Source organism: Mustelus asterias, chromosome 16, assembly GCF_964213995.1.
Source record: "Mustelus asterias chromosome 16, sMusAst1.hap1.1, whole genome shotgun sequence".
Taxonomy (NCBI): domain Eukaryota; kingdom Metazoa; phylum Chordata; class Chondrichthyes; order Carcharhiniformes; family Triakidae; genus Mustelus; species Mustelus asterias.
The window spans coordinates 47,055,960-47,082,371 of NC_135816.1; the positions used below are offsets into that span (position 1 = coordinate 47,055,960).

The following is a 26,412-nucleotide window of genomic DNA, read 5'->3' on the forward strand; positions in this document are numbered from 1 at the left end:
AGTGCCCAAAGTTATCCAGGCTGTGCTTTGAGAACCATTTACTCTGGGGTTGTGCCTGTGGATTAGCAAGGTACCCATGCTGCACCTTTATCTGTCAGAACAAGGAAATTACACACCTATTCATTTGATTTTGGCTGTAAACTAGTTGCTGGAAAGAATCATTTGGAGATACACAATATAATCACCTTCACAACAATATCAAGGATATTGGAGAATCTCAGTATGGGCTTCTGGAAAAGTAGATACTGTCATGCCAACCTGGATGAAACTTTTGAGTAAGTTATAACATTGGTGGATTTTAGAAGTCCACTCAACAATGCATTTCCTAGTCTTCAAAAAGGTTTCCCAGGGTGTAATACAAAAGGTCACTGTGTTAGGTTCAGTCCTGCAATCACTAATAGTAATGGTTCTTTGTGGGAACACTGTCAGTAGTGGAGTCCCACAAAGACTTGTTTAATGTAGTTGTTTTCCACTAATTTTATCAATAATCTGGATGAAAGTGAACTGTCTTCAAATTTGAATGTAACATAAAAATGTGTTATAGTGTAAGGATCTTGGATGAGAAAAGTAATTATAAACAAATTGAAATGCAATGAGTCTATATCTGGCAAATGTTCTTTAATATAGATAAAGTCATTTTATTTGAGGAAGGGATTTGCCTAGCATGTTTACACTCTCCAAGCAAAAGCCGCAAAAGTTAATTGAATGGCTGAGTGGGGAGGAATCTATAACTTCTTTTGTCTCTGGATGGATGGGCAATAAAGGATCAACTTGGCTTCTGGTACTGCCCTTATAATCAAGTAATGTAGATGTGGTGTACATGGATTTTCAAAGGCATTCGGTATAGTGCCATACAACAGACTTGTGAAAAAATTTATAGCTCATGGAATAAATGGAAATGGAAAGTAACAATATGGATACAAAATTGGCTGAATAATAGGAAGCTGAGAGTAATGATCAGTAGATATATTTCAGAGTGGAAGAAAGTTTGTAATGGTATTCTCTGGGGGTCAGTGCTAGACCCTGGTCTTTCCTGATATATATTAATAATCCTGATCTAGGTGCGCAGGAGACAATTTCAAAGTTTGTGGATGACACAAAACTGTGAAGAGGAGAGTGTAGAACTTCAAAAAGACAGTCAAGTTGGTGGAGTGGGCGGATAGGTGGCAGATGATGTTCAGTGCAGTGAAGTGTGAGGTGATGCATTTTGGCAGGAAGAACATAGAGAGACAATACAAAATAAGGGGTAGAATTCTTAAAGGGATGCAGATGCAGAGAGACCTGGTGTATATATGCATAGATCATTGAAGGTGGCAGGACAGGTGGAAAGAGCAGTTAATAAAGAGTTCTTTAAGAAGGGTAGGAAGGATAACCTGGGAAATTATAGGCCGGTGAGCTTGACGTCCGTGGTCAGGAAGTTGTTGGAGAGGATTCTTAGAGATAGGATGTATGCGCATTTAGAAAGGAATAAACTCATTAACAATAGTCAGCATGGTTTTGTGAGAGGGAGGTCATGCCTCACGAACCTGGTGGAGTTTTTTGAAGAAGTGACTAGAATGGTTGACGAGGGAAGGGCCGTGGGTGTCGTCTATATGGACTTTAGTAAAGCATTTGACAAAATCCCTCATGGTAGGTTGGTGCAAAAGGTTGGATCTCATGGGATAAAGGGGGAGGTGGCTAGATGGGTGGAGAACTGGCTTGGTCACAGAAAGAAGTCTCACAACACCAGGTTAAAGTCCAACAGGTTTATTTGGTAGCAAATACCATAAGCTTTCGGAGCAATGCTCCTTCGTCAGATGGAGTGGTCTCTGTTCTCAAACAGGGCACAGACACAGAAATCAAATTACAGAATACCGATTAGAATGCAAATCTCTACAGCCAGCCAGGTCTTAAATGCACAGACAATGTGGGTGGAGGGAGCATTCAACACAGGTTAAAGAGATGTGTATTGTGAATGCTCCCTCCACCCACATTGTCTGTGCATTTAAGACCTGGCTGGCTGTAGAGATTTGCATTCTAATCAGTATTCTGTAATTTGATTTCTGTGTCTGTGCCCTGTTTGAGAACAGAGACCACTCCATCTGACGAAGGAGCATTGCTCCGAAAGCTTATGGTATTTGCTACCAAATAAACCTGTTGGACTTTAACCTGGTGTTGTGAGACTTCTTACTGTGCTTACCCCAGTCCAACGCCGGCATCTCCACATCTTGGTCACAGAAGACAGAGGGTGGTAGTGGAAGGGTCTTTTTCCGGCTGGATGCCTCTGACTAGTGGTGTACCGCAGGGCTCTGTATTGGGACCTCTGCTGTTTGTGATTTATATAAATGATCTGGAAGAAGGTGTAACTGGGGTGATCAGTAAGTTTGCAGATGACATGAAAATGGCTGGACTTGCAGATAGTGAGGAACATTGTCAGAGGCTACAGAAGGATATAGATAGGCAGGAAATTTGGGCAAGGAAATGGCAGATGGAGTTCAATACAGATAAGTGCGAAGTGATGCATTTTGGTAGAACTAACATAGAGGGGAGCTATACGATAAATGGCAGAACCATAAAGGGTGTAGATACGCAGAGGGACCTGGGTGTGCAAGTCCACAGATCCTTGAAGGTGACGTCACAGGTGGAGAAGATAGTGAAGAAGGCATATGGCATGCTTGCCTTTATATGACGGGGCATAGAGTATAAAAGTTGGGGTCTGATGTTGCAGTTGTATAGAACGTTGGTTCGGCCGCATTTGGAATACTGCGCCCAGTTCTGGTCGCCACACTACCAGAAGGACGTGGAGGCTGTAGAGAGAGTGCAGAGGAGGTTTACCAGGATGTTGCCTGGTATGGAAGGGCTTAGTTATGAGGAGAGATTGGGTAAACTGGGGTTGTTCTCACTGGAAAGACGGAGGATGAGGGGTGACCTAATAGAGGTGTATAAAATTATGAAAGGCATAGATAGGGTGAACGGTGGGAAGCTTTTTCCCAGGTTGGTGGTGACGTTCACAAGGGGTCATAGGTTCAAGGTGAGGGTGGGGAGGTTTAACACGGATATCAGAAGGATGTATTTTACACAGAGGGTGGTGGGGGCCTGGAATGCGCTGCCGGGCAAGGTGGTGGAGGCGGACACACTGGGAACGTTTAAGACTTATCTAGATAGCCATATGAACGGAGTGGGAATGGAGGGATACAAAAGAATGGTCTAGTTTGGACCAGGGAGCAGCGGGGGCTTGGAGGGCCGAAGGGACTGTTCCTGTGCTGTATTGTTCTTTGTTCTTTGAATATAATATTCGGGGCTTTATCAATAAGGGCATAGAGTACAAGAGCAAGGAGGTTATGCTGAACTTATACAAGACACCAGTTGGACCTCAGCTGGAAAATTATGAACAGTTCTGGTTGCCACACTATAGAAAGGATGTGAATGCATTGGCGAGAGTGCCAAAGAGGTTCACAAGATTAGTTCCAGGAATTAGAAACTTCAGTCATGACAGTAGATTGGAGAGGTTTGGGCCTATTCTCCCGGGAGAGAAGAAGGCTGAGGGGAAATTTGATAGAAATGTTCAAAATCATGAGGGGGCTGAACAGAGTAAATAGTGATAAATTGTTCCCACTCATAAAAGAATCAAGAACAAGAGGGCACAGAATTAAAGTGATTTGCAAAAGAAGCAAACGTGATTTGAGAAAAAAGTTTTTCACATGAGTTGTTCAGGTCTGGAATGCACTGCCTGGAAGTATGGTGGAGGCAGGTTCAATCGAGGCATCCAAGCGAACATTAGATTACTTGAATAGAAGGAATGTGCAGGGGTACAGGGAAAAGGCAGGAAAATGTCCAAATGCTCATTTGGAGAGCCAGTGCAGTCACAATGGGCCAAATGACCTCCTTTTGCATGGTAGCAATTCCATGATTCTGTGATGTTATGTATGAAGAATAGCCATTTGGGTGAGATACTGAGGTCAATAATTGCTGGAGATCGCGGCGGGCTGGGGTGGGGTGGGGTGGGGGGTTGGGGCTGAGCCCGGGAAAGGTCGGGGGGGCCAGTGAGAGCCGGTGTTGCGGGGGTCGCGGGGCTGGCCAGCAATCGGGAGGCCATCGGTGCGGGGCCACTGCGCATGCATTGATCTTGGCACTGACAGATCGGCGCATGGGCAGTAGCCCGCTCAGCACACTGATTTCAGCCTCTCTCGGGGGGATAGGCCTGGCCCCCTGAAATTTGATGGTTTTCACACTGGTGGCCTCTGCAGTGCACAGAGTGAGGGAGATTCTTCTTTGAACTCCCACTGAAAAAAAAGTGTGGATTACACTAGTTTTCACGCGAATTCGACACTGAGAATGGGATTTTACGACTTCGCTTGAGTGAGATCATAAAATCCTGCCCGAGACCAACGGAGATTTCCGTTCTGTGAGCCTCCCGGGGCGGGCGAGTTGGGAAAATTCTGACCTTAGAATTTTTGGGGGGGGAATTCAGCCCCTGGAGTCTGAATTGAGTCTTCTTTCTGTCAAGACACAGATATATGCACTTGTTCCAGTCAGAATACCTTCAGATCACCCAACCACAGTTCTAATTGTTGTCGACAGATTGGTCTGTCTTTTGGGTGATAATATATGAATAATGATTAATCACTGCAAAATGACACTTCCAGCACAGCACCTGTGTTAGTCTGTTTGTGATCAGAAGGCTGCAGTCTGGAAGCATATTTTCACAGTAGGAAGTCAGGAAGTTATCACCTACCATTTCTTTGATGATAATTTTTAAAGTAGCACTGTGTAATGTAGGTGACATTGTGATATTCTATTCTATTAATTATACAGAGGAACAGTGAGCACCACTAAACCCTGACTGAAAAACCAGGCATGTGAAGAACAGAAATATTAGAGGCAGTTATATACTATATATACACAAACACACATATATATATATATATTATATATATATATCCCTGCCTAATATGTGAGGAGACAGTTAAAATCATCAGTGCAACTCACCCAGCAACATCTCACAAAAAAGCCCACTGCTTCTGATTTTAACCTCCTCTTCTGAGCAGGCAACAGGGGCATAAAAACCGCCTGGGGAGCCCATGAAAAAATTGAACATAATGCCATTTTAGCCAAAGGCCTGCAGGGGGAAACTGCTGCATTTTTTTTTCTCTGCCAGGCCAACCTAGTGGAAAGAACAGACCTGAACAGATCTTTTTTTTAAACTTTTTATGGGAGTCAATATTCACTTCTTTTCCTTCTTTGACAACGCAGTAACTACCTCAAAATGGTAGCCTTACTGTCTGTCAACACTGATGGAGAGACCAAAAAGATGTTTAAAGGGGCACACCAAAGCACCAGAACATCTCAGACAAATACTGTGGACGCTGGAATCTGAAACAAAAACAGAAAATGCTGAAAAATATCAGTAGGTCTGACAGCAACAGTGGAGAGAGAATGGAGCCAGCGTTTTGAGTCTAAATGATCCTTCGGACGAAGGGTCATCTAGGCTCGAAATGTTGGCTCTACCAGAATGTCTCAGATGGTTTTAATGTGCAAATTGATGACTTAGGACCCTGGTTGTCAATTTAAGTTAGAAATGGGCAGGGTGCATGCCATGTGCACTCAGACCAGTTCCACAGCTAATGGAGTCAAGAGGAAGATGGAGCCCAGGTAAGTTTAGAATTATTTTTGTGGACCTGGAGGAGCAGAAATAAGCTGATTGTAGCTGACATCAATTAGCAAGTCATCAAAAACCAGAGGTCCATCCTGAAATCTTCCAATAGCTCAACTACTCATTGGATGAAATCACTGAGCTATTAAATAAAACCTTTCATCGGAAATGCACGTGTAGGTTTTCACTGATAGTCTGTGTGATGTTGGTGCAAATACCTTTGTCGACTGCAAACTAGAGCAGTTATCATGATGGCTAACAAAATAATGAAAGCTGCGATTAAACCACCTATAGTGGCAAGAAGGGGCCTGGCAGTATCAATAGGTTCAGTTGGTTGTTTCTGAAAGATACAAAATTCAATAACATCATGTTAACAACCGAATTAATTTTATAGCAAATTAACCAAAAAAAATCATGTGACAAATATGCAATAGGTGGCCATAAGCGGGAACGAGGCAGAAAGGTTAATGTGGGTGATCAGTCACAATATTGAATGGTAAAAAACAAGCTCATTAGGTCATGTGGCTTATCTCTGCTCCTATTTTACTCTTCCTATGTTCAGTGATGGTCACCAAATAATTGAAAAATAGGCAAAGAATATGCACTGTTTCAATGATGAATTATATACCATAAGAAATGGGCTGACTCATGAAGCATACATTGCACAGGCACAGCTGTTTTCATTTTCGCAATGTGGTCTGTTTTAATGCTTTATCAGCTTTGCATCGGCAAATATATCATTTAAGTGATCACCTTTCTGTGAACTTTGGATTGCAATGGCTCAACATCTGTGTGAAGCTTTTTCTCACTCGCCAGCAAGAGAAAGCTATCAAAGATAGGCTGTGAGGACAGAAAGAAATAGGTAAAGGGGAGAATGGAAACTTAAAAAACAGGGAGACAGCATAAAACACGGGAAAATAATCTAATTATGTTGTTTGGTGATCCATTGTAACCAATGGGAGTCACTTTCATTTTTGGTAGAGATCGAAAGCTGACAGTAACAGATCAGACACTAAAATAAGCAAAACACTGCGGATGCTTGAGACAAAATCAAAGAATGCTGGAAAAACTGTGTGTGTGTGTGTGTGTGTGTGTGGTGTGTGTGTGGTGGGTCAGGGAGGGTTTTTGCATTAAGACAGAAATGTATGGGATATAAAAGTGTGGTAAGATGGAGGAGTAAGGTGACAGTCTAAAGTTGTTGAAATCAATGTTAGGTTCTGAGGGCTGGAACATGTCTAACCGGAAGATGATATGCTGCTCCTCCAGCTTGCATTGGGTGCATCGGAGCATTGCAACAGGCCAAGGATGAGTTAAAATAGCAATTTTTTGTTCGAGCGCAAAAAACCTCCTTCCCCCCTCCCCGCCGCCCCAACTCTGGGCCATCTGTCCCTTGTTCCTGTGTTTGCTACATATTTGTTGCTGTCTCTCCCAGCTACACTAAAATATCCAATTCATTTTCCCTCGCTTTTAGTTCCAATGAAGTGTCAAACAGACATGAACTTTAACTGTATTCTCTCCCCACAGATACTGCCAGACCCTCTGAATTTTTCCAGCATTCTTTGTTTATGTAGCAGATCAGATCCTGGTTTTGCAACAACCCGATTTCCATTTCCATCGAGTTTGTATAACAGACAGCCAACCAGTTCCTGCCAGTATTCTGCCCTCACCAAAATGAAAATAAGCCCAAATGTGACTGACGTAGGTTGCCTTTTTTAAAATCAATATTATTGCTCTTCAGGCAACTGAATATGTAGAAACAGAAAATAAAAGCAGGAATAGGCCATTCATCCATTCGAGCCTGCTCCGCCATTCATTATGATCATGGCTGATCATATTCAATATCCTGATCCCCCCTTCCCCCCCATATCCTTTGATCCCTTTAGCCCCAAGAGCTATATCTAATTTCTTCTTGAAATCACACAACGTTTTGGCCTCAACTACTTTCTGTGGTAGTGAATTCCACAGTTTCACCACTCTCTGGGTGAAGAAATTTCTCCTCATCTCAGTCCTAAAAGGTGTACCCCTTATCCTCAAACTATAACCCTTACTCTGGACATCCCCACCAACGAGAATATTGTTTCTAAATTTACCCTGTCTAATCCTGTTAGAATTTTATAAGTTTCTGTGAGATCTCCTCTCACTCTTCTAAACTCCAGTGAATACAATCCTACCTGAGTTAGTCTCTTCTTATGTCATAGACCTGCCATCCCAGAATCAACTTGGGATGGTTGATCATCAAATTCAATATCCTGATCCCACCTTCCTCCCCAAATCCCTTGGTCCCTTTAGCCCCAAGAGCTATATCTAATTTCTTCTTGAAATCACACAATGTTTTGGCCTGAACTACTTTCTGTGGTAGTGAGTTCCACAGATTCACCTCTCTCTAGGTGAAGAAATTTCTCCTCACTTCAGTTCTAAAAGGTTTACCCCTTATCCCCAAACTATGACTCTTAGTTCTGGACCATTGGGAACATTCTTTCTGAATCTACCCTGTCTAATCCTGTTAGAATTTCATAAGTTTCTATGAGATCCCTTCTCACTCTTCTAAACTCCAATTTAGTCTCTCCTCAATTTTCAGACCTGCCATCCCAGGAATCAACCTGGTAAACTTCTTCCCTGCTGCTGTCAGACTTTTGAATGGACTTACCTTGCATTAAGTTGATCTTTCTCTACGCCCTAGCTATGACTGTAACACTACTTTCTGCACTCTCTCATTTCCTTCTCTATGAATGGTATGTTTTGTCTGCATAGCATGCAAGAAACAATACTTTTCACTGTATGTTAATACATGTGACAATAATAAATCAAACCAAATCAAAAAACTTTCACTGCACTCCCTGTATAACAGGAACATTCTTCCTCAGATAAGGGCACCAAAACTGCACAATACTCCTGGTGTGGCCTCACCAACACCATTTACAATTGCAGTAAAACATCCCAATTCCTATACTCAAATCCTCTCACTATGGAGGCCAAAATATTTTGTCTTCTTTACTGCCTGCTGTACCTGCGTGCTTACTTTCAGCAACTGGTGCACAAAGACATCAAGGTCTCACTGAGTATCCACCTCTCCCAATTGACACCCATTCAAATAATAATCTGACTTCCTATCATTGCTACCGAAGTGGATAACCTCACATTTATCCACATTATACTGTACCTGCCATGCAGATGCCCACTCACTTAGTCTGTCCAAATCACACTGAAGCATCTCTGCATCCTCCTCACAGCTCACCCTCACACCCAACTTTGTAGCAACTGCAAATTTGGGGATAATACATTTTGTTCCCTCTTCCAGATCATGAATATATAATGTGAACAGCTGTGGTTCTAACACAGATCCCTGCAGTACCCCACCTCACTGCCTGCCAATCGGAAAAAGACTTATTTATGCCATTTATACCTCTGTTATATAACTCATGACTGGAAATGTCACACTCCCAATATGTCAAATTTTGACAGATCCAATTTACAGGTCAAAACAATTCTCTGTGCTCATTTATTTTCCAAACATATTTCAGTACTTACAATATTCAAAAGACCAAGATCTATCAGTTCCGTAACAGCCTCAGGGTTAAACTCTAGAATGCTGCAAAGGAGAAAATCACAGTCAGAGTGAGCTATATTTGGAAATTAACTGATTGATACAAAGTGGTTAAATCACAATCATGAAGTGATTGGTGACAACCACAGTAAAATCCTGACAATGCTGACATTGAATGAAGTCTGCCTTCTTGACAACAGGAAGATTTGTCAGTTATGCACATGTTAAACAGAAAAATAAATAGCGTGAAACCTGTAATGCCACTAACCTGTTTAATTGACATTGATGATGAGGATATTAATTAAACAGGTCAGTAACTTAGTGATAATGCTAAATAGCATTAAAGAAAGAACAGAAAGAAATGGAAAAATTTAATATGAACGCTGTGTTAGAAATATCACAGAACAAAATTACAATCCCCGCAGTTATGTTGAAACAATTGTTTGTTTTAGTGGACATAAAAAGATCCAATGACCATGTTCAATGAAAGACAAGGGGTTTTCTCAATGCCCGACCAGCATACCTCCCTCAAATAACACAACCAAATAAAGATTAACTGGTCATTTATTCATTTGCTTTTGATGCTGCAAGCAAAGTAGCTGCTGAATGGATATTTGATTGCACTGGTTATGAAGTGTTTTGGGGTGTACGTATGCGAGAAGGCACTATGGAAACATAAGGGATAGAATTTCTATATTCTTGTGCTGTTTTGTTGCAATTCGCCCAAAATCAGCAAAAAATGATTGCAGAAATTTCAAGTGCAAATTATATCATTTAAATTGAGTTTCTGCAATTTCTGAACTAGTTTAAGGAAAAGCACATGTGATGCGACCACAACTCTCAAAACTGTCCCTGACCCCAGAATAAATTAATCACCATTGGGAGTTCTCATGAATTGTTCTCATTTCCTGGCCTTCAAGGACTCTCTGAAGATTAAGTAGCTTCTTTGGGCACCAGGGCACTAATAGGCACATTTGAAAAGCTTTTGAACACCATTTTTTCTCATTTTGCTAAGTTTTACACAGTAATTTTACACCGTACCCCAATGTAACTAGCAAACTGTTCTAATTTTTTTAACAGATTTTTAGTCATTAAAATCCATGATGGATTGATAATGTGATTAAAAATCTTTTTGTGATAAACTCATTTCAGCTGTATTAATCAAACCACGGCCATTGAAATATAATGAGGGAAATTACCAAACGTTTTGCTCTTTTTAAATTTCAGAATAGACTTTGCTATGCAGAGATATGCAGATGACTTTGAACAGAAACTCAAGAAACAAAAATACTTCTCAAACTGGGCACAATTGTGGGAATAATTTTGCCATTTGTACTCAAAGTGGAAACTCAAGCCCAAACTCATCTTTCTTTATAAGAAGAAGTCTTTATAAGAAGCCAGGTTAAAGTCCAACAGGTTTATTTGGAATCACAAGCTTTTGGAATGCTGCTCCTTCATCAGGTGAGTGTTCTTTATAAGAGGATGAAGAGTCATGTGATGTAGATTTTGGTAAGTCATTGCTTGTGTGTCATGGTAATAACCACATAAATATTAATTTAAAATATAAATCTAATTCATCCCAGCGTGGTTTTCCCGGTGGTGGGGGGGGGGGGGTGCATAAAAGATGGAACTCCGTTGACAGTGGCGGTACCTCCACTGCCATGAAACACATTATGGGGGGGCTCAAAAAACCCCGCCCTCCGTCTCTCCCCCTTTATGTGGAATATCTTTCTAACTTTAAGTACACACAAATGACAAAAGAAGTGCACATAAGCCGTACCTAACGATATTCTCAGGAGGAATTGCTGTTCCATTGTTGTATATAAAATACACCTCCATAATAGATTTTGCCACTTTTCTGTAAGAAAATTGTCATTTGATAGTCACAAACCATCTTCACAATATTGAAATGATAAGATGTGTTCACACAATTTTTATCACATTGTTATATAATTTAAAATATATAGTTTTTTGAAAATAAATGCAAGTTCGACATCTCAACTTGTCAAAGAACAACAAAGAACAAAGAACAATACAGCACAGGAACAGGCCCTTCGGCCCTCCAAGCCCGTGCCATTCCCTGGTCCAAACTAGACCATTCTTTTGTATCCCTCCATTCCCACTCCGTTCATATGGCTATCTAGATAAGTCTTTAACATTCCCAGGGTGTCCGCCTCCACCACCTTGCCTGGCAGCGCACCACCAGGGTGGTGCGCTGCCAGGCAAGGTGGTGGCACCCACCACCCTCTGTGTAAAATATGCCCTTCTGATATCTGTGTTAAACCTCCCCCCCTTCACCATGAACCTATAACCCCTCGTGAACGTCACCACCGACCTGGGGAAAAGCTTCCCACCGTTCACCCTATCTATGCCTTTCATAATTTTATACACCTCTATTAAGTCTCCCCTCATCCTCCGTCTTTCCAGTGAGAACAACCCCAGTTTACCCAATCTCTCCTCATAACTAAGCCCCTCCATACCAGGCAACATCCTGGTAAACCTCCTCTGTACTCTCTCCAAAGCCTCCACGTCCTTCTGGTAGTGTGGCGACCAGAACTGGATGCAGTATTCCAAATGCGGCCGAACCAACGTTCTATACATCTGCAACATCAGACCCCAACTTTTATACTCTATGCCCCGTCCTATAAAGGCAAGCATACCATATGCCTTCTTCACCACCTTCTCCACCTGTGACGTCACCTTCAAGGATCTGTGGACTTGCACACCCAGGTCCCTCTGCGTATATTGTCAAAATGTTCACACAACTAACTCTGCGTACATTTGATATGTATTGTCAAGTACATACGAAACATGTCAAAACAAAATTCAACCATCTAACTTTTTTTTGTAAACATCTTCAACCTCCAATTAACTTGTTACTATCCATTGCCACCCTTTAGGTAATTATGCATCTTTTTCAGAAAGAGTACGTGAATATCAATACTGTACCTGGAGGATGTTTGTACTTTTGTATTGCTGACAACATGTACACCTGCCACAAGTGGTTTTGAATTTGTGGCTTCTTGAAGTTTCCTATAAAACAGAATAAAACACATATTGAAGGATCTGCAAGAAATTAAATACAATACTTACTTACATGTAACTGTAACCAGCATCTATTTTGAGAAGAGACTTAATAGCTTACTTGATTATGTCATCCATATTTTCCTGAACGCCTGCAGGTGTTAGACTAAACTCTAACCGGGTCTTGTAACTCTCATCCACTGTAATAAGCTACAAAAAAAGTGTTATAACATGCACAAGAAATGCAACAACAATTGTGATTATTTTACCCAATTCTGCACCATTTTCCATTCTCATCCTGCCTTCATGATGTCTTCTCATAAAGCAGGTTGACTGTACTGTCGGCATTTACTATTGCAGTTCCATATTCATCAACAAAGTACATGTGACATACGTCTTAGTGGCACAATATCTTAAGATCAGCAAGGGGACCAATTGTGCAACTTCAGGTACATCACTGATGAGGGCCTGGCAAATTCCTGCCAGCTTTAAGCTGGCCATAATAATTAGGTAAGACAAAGTGGGGAGGGAAAAGACCTGGAGGGATTCTCCGGGCCCGCTAGCTCCCGGCGAGAGTCGTTATGCTCCCGGCCTGCCCCACCAGTATAGGTTTCACTTATTCCCTTTGACAAACCACAGCTGTCAATCAGGCTTAGAATGATTGTGAACTTTGTGGTTAGGAACAATAGAGGTACTTGAGATGCATTCAAGTGTGAAGGGAAAGATCACTAAACACAGCTGACTGGAGCCTGGGTAGAAATCAATTAAGCTGTGAATGAAAGTCTATTTCAAAGCACTGCACTGTGATCAAAGGTTTTCAATGCAATAGAGAGGGTTTCAAAGGTTTCAGCTTTCTACGAAGGCTCAGTGAATTCAAATAAAAGCTGTATGAGTACTTTCAGGCTGAGTGAACAGCTGTGGAGAGGGGAACCCTCCCCCTCTCACAGTAAAATTGGCTTCGCCTCTCTGTCAGAGGACTTCAAAGGGGTCTGCTCACACCTGCAGCTTCTGGCAGAGAGAAAGGGAAATCCTTGCTGCAGAATGGAGAGCTGCTGTGATTTAAAGGCCTGTCAGCTCTCCAGGGGGCATGGAGATTAACATGACCTAGCCACTTAAAATATTTATGGCTGATGGGCAGGAGTAAAGATGTTAATTACAGAGCTGCCTGAAATCACTATCATGATGTGGAGATGCCGGCGTTGGACTGGGGTAAACACAGTAAGAAGTTTAACAACACCAGGTTAAAGTCCAACAGGTTTATTTGGTAAATCACTATGCCAGGGTGATCATCGGGTCTGCTAGGGCTGGAAGTGGCAGTACAGTCACGAGACTCCTATCCCAGGGGAGAGTGGCAAGGTCAACTCCTTGAGTCCAACCCAAGCCCAACCAACCTCCAGGATTTTAGGGGGACCCATCCTCTTCAGCCTCACAGTGGCAGATGGAAAATGGCCACTGGACTCACTTTCTTGACACTTTCAGGGTCCAAGACACCAGGCCAGGGTGTCAGTGCCAGGGGTGCAGTGCACCATTGCACTGCCAAGGCATCTTGCCTGAAGGGGAGGGCATGAGTGGGAGTCTGAGCAGGGAGGGGAGCTCAGTGAGTTATGAGGAGGAAGAGGGGCTGAGGGGAAGTCTGAGGGGGGAATGGGACTGAGGTGAGGAAGGGGGCTGGTGGGGGTGGGGGGGGCTGGTGGGGGTGGGGGGGTTGGGTAACAACCCTCATGCCTGCATGGGGGGGGGGGGGGAGGAGTGACCTGTTATTTGAGTGGTGGGTGGGTTTTGCTGAGAGGTTGGTGGTGCTCCCCTGGTCAGCAGGGGAGGGGAGGGGTTAACATTTCCATGCACAGAGATCTTTTCTGAACTGCCAGACTGGCTAGCAGGTTTCTCAGGGTGGGCTTATTTGCACCTTTCAGGTGGGTTAATCACACCTGAAAGACGCTGCCAGGGAAATACACTGGCTTTACTTACTGATATGAGCACTTAGTCCCAATTTGGGAGAATTGTGGCCAAGCAGAGGGCTACCCTGGGTCAGCAGCAATTCACTGTATTAATGTGGAGTCAGGTTTGTTCAGCTGCCCCTAAGATTACTGGTTAGGCCATTGTAGATCTGGGAAATCTAGTCAAAACTTGCGCAATGCATGTTCTGTTTAGAATTGACAAGTAAAGCAAACAAAGCTTTCAACAAATGCTGGAAACTCATTTCAAAGACTCAGGGCAGCCTAAAAAAAGATAAATTTAGCAATATTTCATGTTCATGCACAGATGAGTACAGGCCATTGCCCTTCTAAATTTCTCATCATTGCCACATTGTAAACTGTTGCACTGATGCTGAATTTCTCCCCTAAAGCCCTTTCAAGTTGATATAAGGACTAAATGGAATGACAGAAACTGGAAGCTCGAATAACAAAGCATTAGAGCATTGAAAAACTAATGGGCTGATTTTGAAAAGGTCCCTTTTCAACAACTGCCAGAACCAAAAATTAGAGGATACAATCTGAGAATTAATGAGTATCTCTTAGCTGATTAAAGGTCCAAAAGGCTGAAGAGAACAGGTTTTACTCCCAAAGTTTGGCCTAAACTAACACAACGCAACAATCAAAATGGCCTCCCACTGCCTAGCAACTCAAAGTGCCATTTTTATACTGGTGTATTTTCTGAAGTGAGACAAAGGAGGTCAGGAAGATAAATGGAGTAATGCATATCAATGAGTCATTTAAATGGGATCTGTATTTGGGAACCAATGTTACAGAAACCACAGGTCACTCAAATTAGGGAGAGAGAGGATAATTCTGATGGTGCTTTGGACAGGCAAGAAATTGCTGTAAGCTGGCTCCCCACTTCATCTGCCTCCAACTGCACTGCAAACCAGAAGGAAAATAGGAGGAAAACCTAAGCTGAAATGTCAATGTTATTTGGGAACCAAGCCAAGTCTGCTTTTTTTTTGCACTTCATAAAATACCACCAGGATAAAAAGACATTATAAGTTGTTCACAGTTTTATTTGTCTGAGCCAAACTAACCAGCACTCTATGTTTATTCAACAAGAGAAACTTTATTAACTAATTTAATCATTCAAAATGCATTAAAGATGACATGAATATCATAGCAAACTGAATATTTTTTATAATACTTACATCTAGGTAACTTGTTGCAGATAAAGTGGGATTGCCTCCATCGCTTGCTTCTATGGTTACCTTATATTGTCCCCTTAATGTTTTGTCCAGCGAAGATTTAATCCTAGAAAACAATAACAAAGGACCACTTTAAAATCATTAGGCAAGGTAGTTCAAAATCACTCAATAAGAAAATCTGCTGAGGCTGTAAGTTACTGTATGTGTTAAGAAGAATGACAGCAATTCAAAGATCTCACTACAAGAATGATATTTAATAAACTGATTGACCAATTAAAATTAAAATAATTATTATTCCGAATTTGTAACTTTTGTAAAGAATCCTGAACAGTAATAAAAAATAAAAGGTTCAGGTCTCTGATCTCCATGTACTGTTTGCTGCTGGCATCATATCAAGGTCAGCTGTAACACTAAGGGAAGGGTGGGATAAATGACTAAGAAAATATATAAATTTAAGTGTTTTTTGTACATAGACCCATGGCCTGATAATTTAAGTTTATTTATTCGTATCACAAGTAGGCTTACATTAACACTGCAATGAAGTTACTGTGAAAATCCCCTAGTCACCATTCTCCAGCACCTGTTCGGGTACACTGAGGGAGAATTTAGCATGGCCAATGCACCTAACCAGCACGTCTTTCGGACTGTGGGAGGAAACCGGAGCACCCGGAGGAAACCCACGCAGGCACGGTGCAAACTCCGCACAGACAGTGACCCAAGCCAGGAATCGAACCCGGGTCCCTGGCGCTGTGAGGCAGCAATATTTGTCATTTCTCAAACAGTCATAGCAAAATCAAGGGAAGGACTTAAACATAGAAAAGGTAGAATTGTGTAGCGGTGAATTTCAAAGTGATGAGAATGTTTAATGAGAAATATCACAATAAGATGATAAAAGGTTCTATAAATCTTTGGAGAGGCTCAAAGGCACCTCCAGCCATTATCAGCATTTTGCCAAGGTGATGCACCGGATTGAGAAAAAAACTGGGAAAAATTAAGAGAAAGGAAATTCAAGATGCTAGCAAGTGATGGAGTATCACAGTTTGATGGCTGCTGAAATTTAAATGGTTGTTCATGACATGGCTGCAAGGACATTATCTCTACAGTGCTATCCTCATAGATAGGCATTGTAGCATTCCTACAAGAAGGACAAGCCAAATTTCAGACCACAGCTGGACAGTACTTTTGTTGCATGCACCAGCATGTGCTGCATGATAGCTACAGGTGACCTTATGTTTATTAACACCACTTTTGTATTTTCAGTTTTCTATTGACTCAGATTCTGAGGAGAGTTTACTGCATTTTGTACTTGTCTACAAAAATGGACACCCCCCCACATAGACTGAAAGGAAGTGTTCACCTGTTTGAATTTACCACTCCTGTCATAGCTTATCCCACCCCACAGAACCATCCCAGGGTAGAAAGCCAGCAAGGTTCTGGAGGGACACCTGCCAGGTTTCTCCTCCTGACCACCAGCTGTATGTCAGTTCAATGGCAGCAGGGCCTAGTGCAGAAAATCTAATGTGGATTGTTTAACAACATAAGAATGGTTTAGCTGCCCCACCAATAATTATCTGTTATTATAGTCGTATTGATATGGTTTTACAATGTGCATCATTGTCTTGCGATCACTCGTTATATGAAATATTAAGAAATATACATTACTTGATCGTTGCTGTATATTCACCACCAACAAAGGTCGCTCTTGAAGCTTCAAATACATCTGGCAATGTTTCGTGTGGCTGATCATCCGAAAAAATGAAGAGAACTTTTGTGACAACAAAATTAATTTCTGCGTTTTTTCCAGTATCATTGTCACTTGCCTGTCAAGAAAAGCTTTGCGTTAACTTACATCTGATTTGTTACCGACAGTTGATTTCAATAGTTCCCTCAGTAGCTACACTAATAAGGCACTAGCCTTCCCATGCGAAACTGCTAGGGATCAAGTTCAAATCTCTATTTTAGTTACTATTAGGATACTTGATGGGGATTCAAGAATTGTAGAATATTCATCAGCTGAGATGAGTAAAACCCAACAGGAAATGTAGCAGGCCTTGTAAACTCTTTGCCACAATGAGTTATGTGAATAGAATGGAGAAGTTGGAGTTGTTTTTTCTCGTTAGGGTCGAGATCTGATAGAGGTGTTCAAAATCATGAAGAACTTTGATTGAGCAAATTAAGAGAAACAGACTGAAGGGTCAATGACCAGAGGTCACAGATTTAAGTAATTGCCTTAGAACCAAATTATTGTTTATGTATCAAGAGGAATGCACTGCTTGATGGAGTTGTGGACACACATTCAATTGTAGCCTTCACAAGGGAATTGGATTAATACTTTGGGCGTGAAACTGACTGAAGTGTTCTTCAGAGTCGCACCCTTGGCTCGCACGACCTCCTTCAGTTTTAGACTGCTCTATGATTCTACAAAATTATATCCTTTTGTTGCCAGCATATGCAGCAGTGATAATTGAATTGAACAGTCTTCATGCAGGCCCCTTGACTCGTTGTCATGGAACCTTATTCTCGGATCTGTCTCATGAACTGGCACTTTTCACTGATCCTACAGAGGACAAGTCAGGCTGACAAGTATCACAAATATGGTATGTTAGGACATGTTTCTAAGTATGAAAAATATCCTTCAATCTAACAAATCCATCTTTGTTCATTGATTCAAACCTACCAACCTTTTATGTCAGAGGACAAAACCAGTCAGTGAAGTATGCATATACTTAATGCACATATGCTCACATTACTCTTGTGAATGCTATTTTGCACAAGCATTAACCTGTTTAAAACAAACATTTCAAACAAATAGTTTAATGCCTGTATGACAATAGTATATAATTTCAAGTGCATTGAGCATATGATTGTGGACTTTGCCAATTGGGAGTTCTACCCTTCATTAATCATAATGCTCTCTCTTTCTCTCTCTCTCTCAAACAACACCTCTGACATTTAAATCTCTTTATTTGCCTTCCCTGATTAATAGCTCAAGCTTATTATCCTTTGTGAAGTCAACACTTGAGACTTACATTCTTTATAAACTTCTAAACCTTTCAGGGGTGAAATTGATCTGCACCCAGTGGCTCAAAATGATAGCAAGTTTGGCTATTGATTTTTCACTGAGCCCATATTCATTTTCTATTGACTTAGAAAATATTGCCAACATTTTTAATTTCAAACTAAATAAAAGTGACAGTGAGGCTAGGAAACAAATCTCTCAAGAAGCAGTTTAACAATCAATCTGTGAACATCAATGGAAAGAAAATCAGATGCTCTGTTTTACTCTCTTCCCAGATGCTGCCAGACCTGCTGACAATTTCTGTTTTCTTTCCACTGTCTACAATAGTAGTTGGTAATTGTAACATATTCAGACCTCCAATATGAAAAAGATTCTCTTTAAAACAGGCCACATGCCAAGGGCCCTCTTTATAGCACAGATTTCATTATAAAGTGTTGTTTCCTGTGTCTATCAGAAAAGAGCTTTACACCACAGTATATTAATGCAGTGAAAGTGGGCACCATTCCTTTGGATTTGAATGATAATAATGTCAGAAATAATCTGCGTGTCTATTTTACCTTTTTACCCCACAAATTAAGCAGGATTCATAGTTGTATTGGATTAGTACGAGAGTATGTTTCGTGCTAGTGCAGGTTTGGTATTGGAAAGGCTTCAACAAATGTGGGAGGTAAACACTCTGTGAAGACTCAGGGTAATCATAAATCTGTACCAGTTTCAGAGTGGTGCTTCCACTGCAGGTGCAGTGCTACTTCTAGACCAACACCAATGCTTATTACTACTCACAGTACGCCACTAAAGGTGAACAACATTTATCGTAAGTTTGACGTACCTTAACGGTTGCTATTTCAGCAGAAATTGGTGCTAATTCTGGTACGATAACTGAAATGCAAGATAATTCAAATAGTTACTGCATCTCAAAAAACGGTTTCATGTATCTTAAAAAGGCAACACATTTTCCTTAGTGGCCCTCCAATTGTACAGTCACCAAGGTCACTTTTGATTTTTTTTGGGTGACCAACAGACAGAGTACCGCTGGTCCTGCCCTGCAGCAAAGAGGCTGCCACCCCGGCTAAATTTGTTAGGCATGTTGCAGTGTGTCAAACAGATGTGCCTATTGTAATAAGTCCTCAGAGGCAGAAGTCCCTTCACCAAAATCCCTTTATTTATATGTCTGCCAACAACACACAGAGTGCTTTCAGTTAGCAGTCCACATTAGGAGTGCCAGAGGAACTGACACTCCTGGTTAAGTACAAAGCAAGGGGCTCCCTGATTGGCTCATCAATTTGGCCCTTAATCAGAGAGTTCATATTCTAACAGGCCAACCTCAATTGCCTGATTAACCAATTACACCAATGCACCTCGCTAATTAAAGCCGGGAAATTGGGCCTGGGGCAGGCATTGGGAAGATAAAGTCCAGACTGGGAAGGACTTCCAGGGTAGCAGGAGAGCGGATTACTTTTGTGTGACATTGAGGATCACTCCAAGACCTATCACCTGAACCAGGTAGGCACTTTGGACAACCAGAGGTAGGCTCCTTTCAAAATAGAGCCAGACACAGTCGAGTATGTTAACAAGGTGGGAATACTGCCAACTCCATTTTGACATTGTTAACTGTTATTAATGTCAGCTGAACCTGGTAAAAATCAGGTGTAACCAGTGCAAACTTGCACTCACACCAGAAAATTAACCGTGAAAGCTGTTGGATTTTTATAACAACTATTGACTTTAATGTCTTCAGGGAAACTAAAGATGAGCAATAAACGGTCCTTCACCAGTGTTGTCCACATTCCAGTAACACATGCAACTGTTAATATGACAATATATGCTAAAAGATCACTACACCTACAATAATTTCCACATAGGGGCTCCACAGAATACAGGGTATGGTGGATTGGCTGCCTATCCTTCATGGTATAATTTTCCTTTAGATTGACTAGAGTGAAAAGGAAAGTTGGGTGGGGCAGGTACCACCATCTTCCACCAAGTCAAAATGACTCCCAAACTTTACCTGCTAGAAGTTGAATAAATTAGACATCAGAGATAGTACAAATTAATATTATCTGATGTTTAATAAGGAGAAGAACCTGGGTATTATGCTTGTGTCATCATCATGTGCCAGCGGCATATGGTTACAATTAACACCTTTTGTAGAATTCAGTAGAGTTATGGGAAATGCAGCCAATTACTGCAGAAATTGGCATTCTTTTAAATCAGTCAGCCTGCCTAAAGCAGCCTGAGTAACTTGCAGCCCAGCGAGAAGCAAGAGTTCATTGTTTCAATAGTAACTTGAACAAAAGTGGTGAAACAATCAGACCACCATGGCTGTGGGTAATCATTGATAACACCAGTTTTGACTACAGGACCTTAAAATGATGACAATATCAATAAACAATAAATGGTTAACATATTTGTCATAAAGCAAAACTAGCCTTTGCACAAATGCATTAATTATCATTTAGTAACATTGTACAATGTTATTTCAAAATAAGATGACATACCAGATACTCTTTCAAAGGCAAGAAACACAGGTGCGTTGTCATTTGCATCCACAATGTTGATTGTAAGTTTGCCTGTTGATGTTTAAAAATGCCCATGATTAAAATGTCAAGTTTTATATATGGAAATTCCAATTCCAAATTATTTATTAAACTAAGCTGCTGAAGATAATTTTTTTGAAGAGACAGTACATGTGACAGGATGCAGGTTAAATCTCACAATTTCCTAATCAATAAAACTTAGCCAGCCTGAAAAGTATTGGTGGCAGAGGCCCCTTAGAAATCTGGCTGGCCACCTTGTCCAATTGGAGCTGGCAAATGACTAGAAATGACTAGAAATTACTAAAAAATTTTGATCAATAATTTAGCAGAAACCTGCATTCTCAGCAATGTTAACAGCAACAATAATATTTCCATTGTGCCTTTAATGTAGAAAAGGTCTTATTCTAAGATGTACTTGCTCCTTGTACCAAATGACTGAGTGGACAATTAAAATCTCCTGAATAAGAAGAATTTAGATGAGCACTTGAAACACCATAGCATACAAGGTTACGGACCAAGTGCTGGAAAATGGGATTAGAATAGATAAGTGCCTGATGGCTGGCGCAGACACGATGGGCCGAATAGCCTCTTTCTGTGCTGTAAAACTCTACTTATCATGTTACTCGATGAGCTGCCTTTAACTTCCATTTCCCTCCCACAATTAGTGGGCCTATAACTATTGTAATAATCCCTTTCTTAGCTTTAACCTCCAACCATGATAATGGCTTCCATCATTCTCAAGAGACAATGGATTTCATCTAGGGTGTATGTCACTTCTGGATTGAGCATCATCTGTTGTGGACGTAGAGGCTGATTCATGAGTGACAGCCCATTCCATAGCTGGCACAGATAAATAGCATTGGCCCAAGGTCAGCTGATGATTTTTCTTTTCAGCCAATTCTTTTCTGCCATCTGGTCATTTCTATTGTCCCCTGTATTTTCCATGCCCTTGCTGACTGACTCTACTTAGCAGCAAGGACGTCCCATGCATTGACTCAGATCTTGGTTAACCTGAGCTCCTGCTTACAGATGTCCTTGTATTACAGATTTGTGGGTGACCTTTTGATGTGGTGTCACCCATCATATAGATGTCTTTGGGGATGCAGCTATCATCCATTCAGCTCACATGACCCAGCCAAGGAAATCACCACTGACTCAAGAGGGTAAACAGACAGGGGATCCCTGCATGCTGGTGTACTTTCATATTTGGCACTCTGTCTTGCCAGGAAATGCCCAATATTCGTCTGAAGTAGTGGAGGCAGAAGTCGTTCAGCTGCTTTTCTTGGCTTGGGTAAGTTTTCCATGCCTCATTGTTGTATGGGAGGATGCTGACAACAAAAGCCTGGTACATATGGAATTTGGCTATTTTGATGCTGGTCCACACCCAACTTCCCAACTTTGACATGGCAACCGTGACCTCGGCAATTGTGGAGCTGATCTAGGCATCAAGGGACAGGTTTGCTGGTAATTGTTGATCCAAGGTATGCGAAGCTGCCAATGACCTCCAGAGTGAGGTTGATGCAAGGTGGAATCTCTAAGTCAAGGCCCATAACTTTCTTGATGCAGACTGTCAGTTCAAATTCCCTTGCAGGCTCCGGATAACCGATCTTCAAGCTGTTGCAACTGAACTTCAATACTGGATACTGGCACAGCAATATCAGCAAACATGCAGGTATCCCATACTAAACCTTTTTGACTATATCTGTACTCCCATATATATATTGCCTCCTTCACCAACACAACTCCTACCTCTATTCTCTCTCTCCTAATTAGAGCCTAAAATATTAATTTTCCACTTCTGCCCCAGTTTCAGCCAGGTTTTATTATTGCTGTTAAATCTATGGTTCTGATTTTAATTCTACCTGCCCACTACGATTAGATGCTTTTGCTGAAGAGATTACCGGATTTCCAAGGCATTCGTAAGCTGTCATATTAATTCAAACAGGTGCTGGAGACTTCATTGTGCTAAAGGCTAATACCTGTTTCAGGAATGGGCGCTGTGATGCGCAATTAATTCACTCAGGAGGCTGTATCGTACCCGGGAAATAAAGGCTTTTATTAGTAACAAGAATGGAGCATACTGCTTAACAATACAATAAGAAGTTTAACAACACCAGGTTAAAGTCCAACAGGTTTATTTGGTAGCAAAAGCCACACAAGCTTTCGAGGCTCTGAGCCCCTTCTTCAGGGGCTCAGAGAAGGGGCTCAGAGCCTCGAAAGCTTGTGTGGCTTTTGCTACCAAATAAACCTGTTGGACTTTAACCTGGTGTTGTTAAACTTCTTACTGTGTTTACCCCAGTCCAACGCCGGCATCTCCACATCATAACAATACAATCCCAGACTAAAGGGTCACTAGGCAGTGCAGTGACCTTTATACTCCTATAGGTAGGCGGAGCCAACCGGAGTGTACCACAGAACAATACCAACAGGTGGAACACCCCAACCCTAACCCCAACAGTAACAAGAGTAACATATGTACAAGTACCCATAGTGATAACCATCTATGGTTCAGTACCCATAGTGGTAACCATCTATGGTTCACCACACGCTGCATGCCGATGCTTTGGGTCTTTACTGGCATATTCCCAGCTGGTAGTGAGTGCGTCCTTCTTGCCTGCCATACTGGAAAGTCAGGCAGCCACTTAGGACCTGAAAAACGCTGACGCACTGCTGGTTTCCTAGGCCAAGGTGTTCTGTCGATATTAGGTGACTGATCAAAACCAACACAACGTTACTCTCATTGAGAAGCAGGTTGACTGCGGTTTTGAACCTTGGTGGAGTTGACACAGCCAAAGCTAATTTTGGTTCTCAGTTTCTGTACTAAAACATTTCCATTGTACCTCTGCTACAATGATCAGAAATATGGCACAATTATTAGAGACGTATTAAATTGAATAGAGCTCTTACTTCCTGATATACTACACATGTAAGAGACTCTAGGGTTGCTGCTTTGCCACCAGAAGTGGAATTATGTCACAAGCTGGAAATGTGCCACCAGCTAGATTGGGAAAGACCAAAAACATTGGCAATGCCAATTCCTGAAACAGGCATTAGTCCCTTTGCACGATTAAGGCACTAGTACTTGAATGAATCAATATGGCAGCTTATCAATACCTTGGAAATCCAGTAATCTCTGCAGCAAAAGCATCTAATCTAGATGGGCAGGTGGAGTGTGTAGGGGTGGGTGGGGAAGGGGGCTATATTTTTAGCACTGCTGTGTCTTGATGTTATCTTCATCCAAATTGTAGCGATATAGTCATTTACAAAAGTGGAGTGGAAAACTTGCACCTTTACAGATGCAACAACAGCAGCCGCTGAAATTAGATGATTGAATCAGAACAGTATACAACTACTCCAAGAGGAAAACTGCAAAGGGCCAAAGAGAAATGGCTCCAAAATGGTTGTTCCTTCCCTTGGAGAATAAAGAGGCAAGATTGAAAAGATGATCCCTCCAAAAATAACATTGTCTCAAAGAGGTAGAAGATGCACAATGGCAGCCACGTGAACCATCTACAAAATGCACTGCAGAAACTCACCAAGGTTCCTTAGGCAGCACCTTCCAAATCGATGACCACTACTATCTCGAAGGACAAAAGCAGCAGATACCTGGGAACACCATCACCTGGAAGTTTCCCTTCAAATCACTCACCATCCTGACAAGGAAATATATTGCTGTTCTTTCATTGTTGCTGGGTCAAAATCCTGGAACTCCCTCCATACTGTGGGTGTACTTACACCTCAGGGTCTCCAACATTTCAAGAAAGCAGCTCACCACCACTTTCTGAAGGGCAACTAGAGATGGGCAATAAATACTAGCCTAGCCAGCGATGCCCACATCCCGTAAATGAATTGTAAAAATACATTTTAGAAAAGCGCATACACTTGAGCATTAGAAGACTGTCTTACCAGTAGAAGATGGTTTATTTTTTTGAGTGTAAAGGTCAGTGACACGAATTGTAATGTCCACCTGATTATACTCCTCATAGTCAATGACCAAAGATTCATTCACATAGAGTGATCCATTGTCATAAAGTCCAAACCAGTATCGGCATGGTGCATCTGGTTGAACATCAATAATTTCAGATTTCAAACAAACCACTGAAATCAGTTGATAAATTAATGAGTGATTTGTATCAATGTCACTCGCAGTTATGTTCCTCACTATTCCAAGCTGGGTGGTGTTTTCCATAACATTCAAATTCTTCATTGAACCTGTATCTAGTACAGGAGTCTCATCATTCATGTCCAGCACAGTCACGTAAACAGTTGCAGATGCTGATTTAGATGGAAATCCCGAATCTGAGGCACTGACTCCTAAAGTGTAAGATTTTGGTCCTCTGTCATAGTCCAGTGCTATTGTTGGATCAACAGTAATGTTTCCTTGGTACTGTTTTGGATCGGCTTTCTTGATTAACATTGTTCTAATTAGAAAGGTTCCAGTGCTACCGGTTTCAATACGGTATATCACTCGGTTGTTGACTTCTGTTGCATCATTGTCAGTCGCTTGAACCAATGTCACAAAGGCTCCTGTATTCATGGTGAGAACAAATGAGAAAGATGAGGATATTGCCCAAAGGGATGCTAACATTATGAAGCTTATGAAGTTTATTTATTAGTGTCACAAGTAGGCTTACATTAACACTGCAATGAAGTTACTGTGTAAAATCCCTTAGTTGCCACACTCTGGCACCTGTTCGGGTACACTGAGGGAGAATTTAGCATGGCCAATGCACCTAACCAGCACGTCTTTTGAACCGTGAGAGGAAACCGGAGCACCCGGAGGAAACCCATGCAGACATAGGGAGAACGTGCAGACTCCGCACAGACAGTGACCCAAGCCAGGAATCGAACCCAGGTCCCTGGCGCTGTGAGGCAGCAGTGCTAACCACTGTGCCGCCCTTAATTTTTTCCTTGACTGACTGTGTTAATGTTAAGATGTTGCATTTTTTTGAACAACATTTCATTGAAGGCTTACTTTTTATTTTGAAATCTTTAAATTACAAATAGAATGGTAAAATAAACCGGTGATAATTTATTCAGAATATATACAATGATCAACTCTCCAGTGATATGACATTCTGGTGGTCACCACACAGACACGTCTGGGCAGCAGTAGGTGGCAGGGTCAGCCAAGCTCACTGGTACTTGGAGGAGCACTGGGCATCTGCGAGGTTTGAGTCAAATATAAAAACAAAATAAATATTTATGCTTGATTGGACTCAGAGGGAGCGCACAGCTCTCACAGTCAATGTTGAGTGCAATCAGCACATACCTCACTTCATGTGGCCTTGCTTTACAAACAGATCACCTTAGTAGTGCTGCTGGGGGAATAAAGCCACATGGATGGAAACCAGCGGAATCTGGTAACTCTACATGTGAGCACCATCAACAAAATGTCACGTGGGCTGCACTCAGAACTCTGGTGGGCCGCATGCTGCCCACCACTGTGTCAGTGCATGTACCAATTGGTAAGTCACCTGTTTCTCCAATCAGGTCTTTTTATGAAGTTAATGTTGTTCCTCAACA

General features: G+C 41.6%; 1 protein-coding gene across 1 annotated transcript in view; it reads right to left on the minus strand.

Annotated features, from left to right (window-relative positions):
* The window catches only part of cdhr2 (cadherin related family member 2), a 135,799-nt gene that overhangs the window by 11,494 nt on the left and 97,893 nt on the right, over window positions 1-26,412 (minus strand). The window contains exons 19-28 of the mRNA XM_078231042.1: window positions 24,793-25,413; window positions 20,848-20,919; window positions 19,179-19,228; window positions 16,993-17,150; window positions 15,334-15,436; window positions 12,322-12,410; window positions 12,126-12,209; window positions 10,957-11,034; window positions 9,161-9,221; window positions 5,851-5,972 (exon numbers count right to left, since the gene is read on the minus strand). Coding sequence (XP_078087168.1) covers window positions 5,851-5,972; window positions 9,161-9,221; window positions 10,957-11,034; window positions 12,126-12,209; window positions 12,322-12,410; window positions 15,334-15,436; window positions 16,993-17,150; window positions 19,179-19,228; window positions 20,848-20,919; window positions 24,793-25,413 — 1,438 coding nt within the window. The remainder of the gene's footprint in view (window positions 1-5,850; window positions 5,973-9,160; window positions 9,222-10,956; window positions 11,035-12,125; window positions 12,210-12,321; window positions 12,411-15,333; window positions 15,437-16,992; window positions 17,151-19,178; window positions 19,229-20,847; window positions 20,920-24,792; window positions 25,414-26,412) is intronic.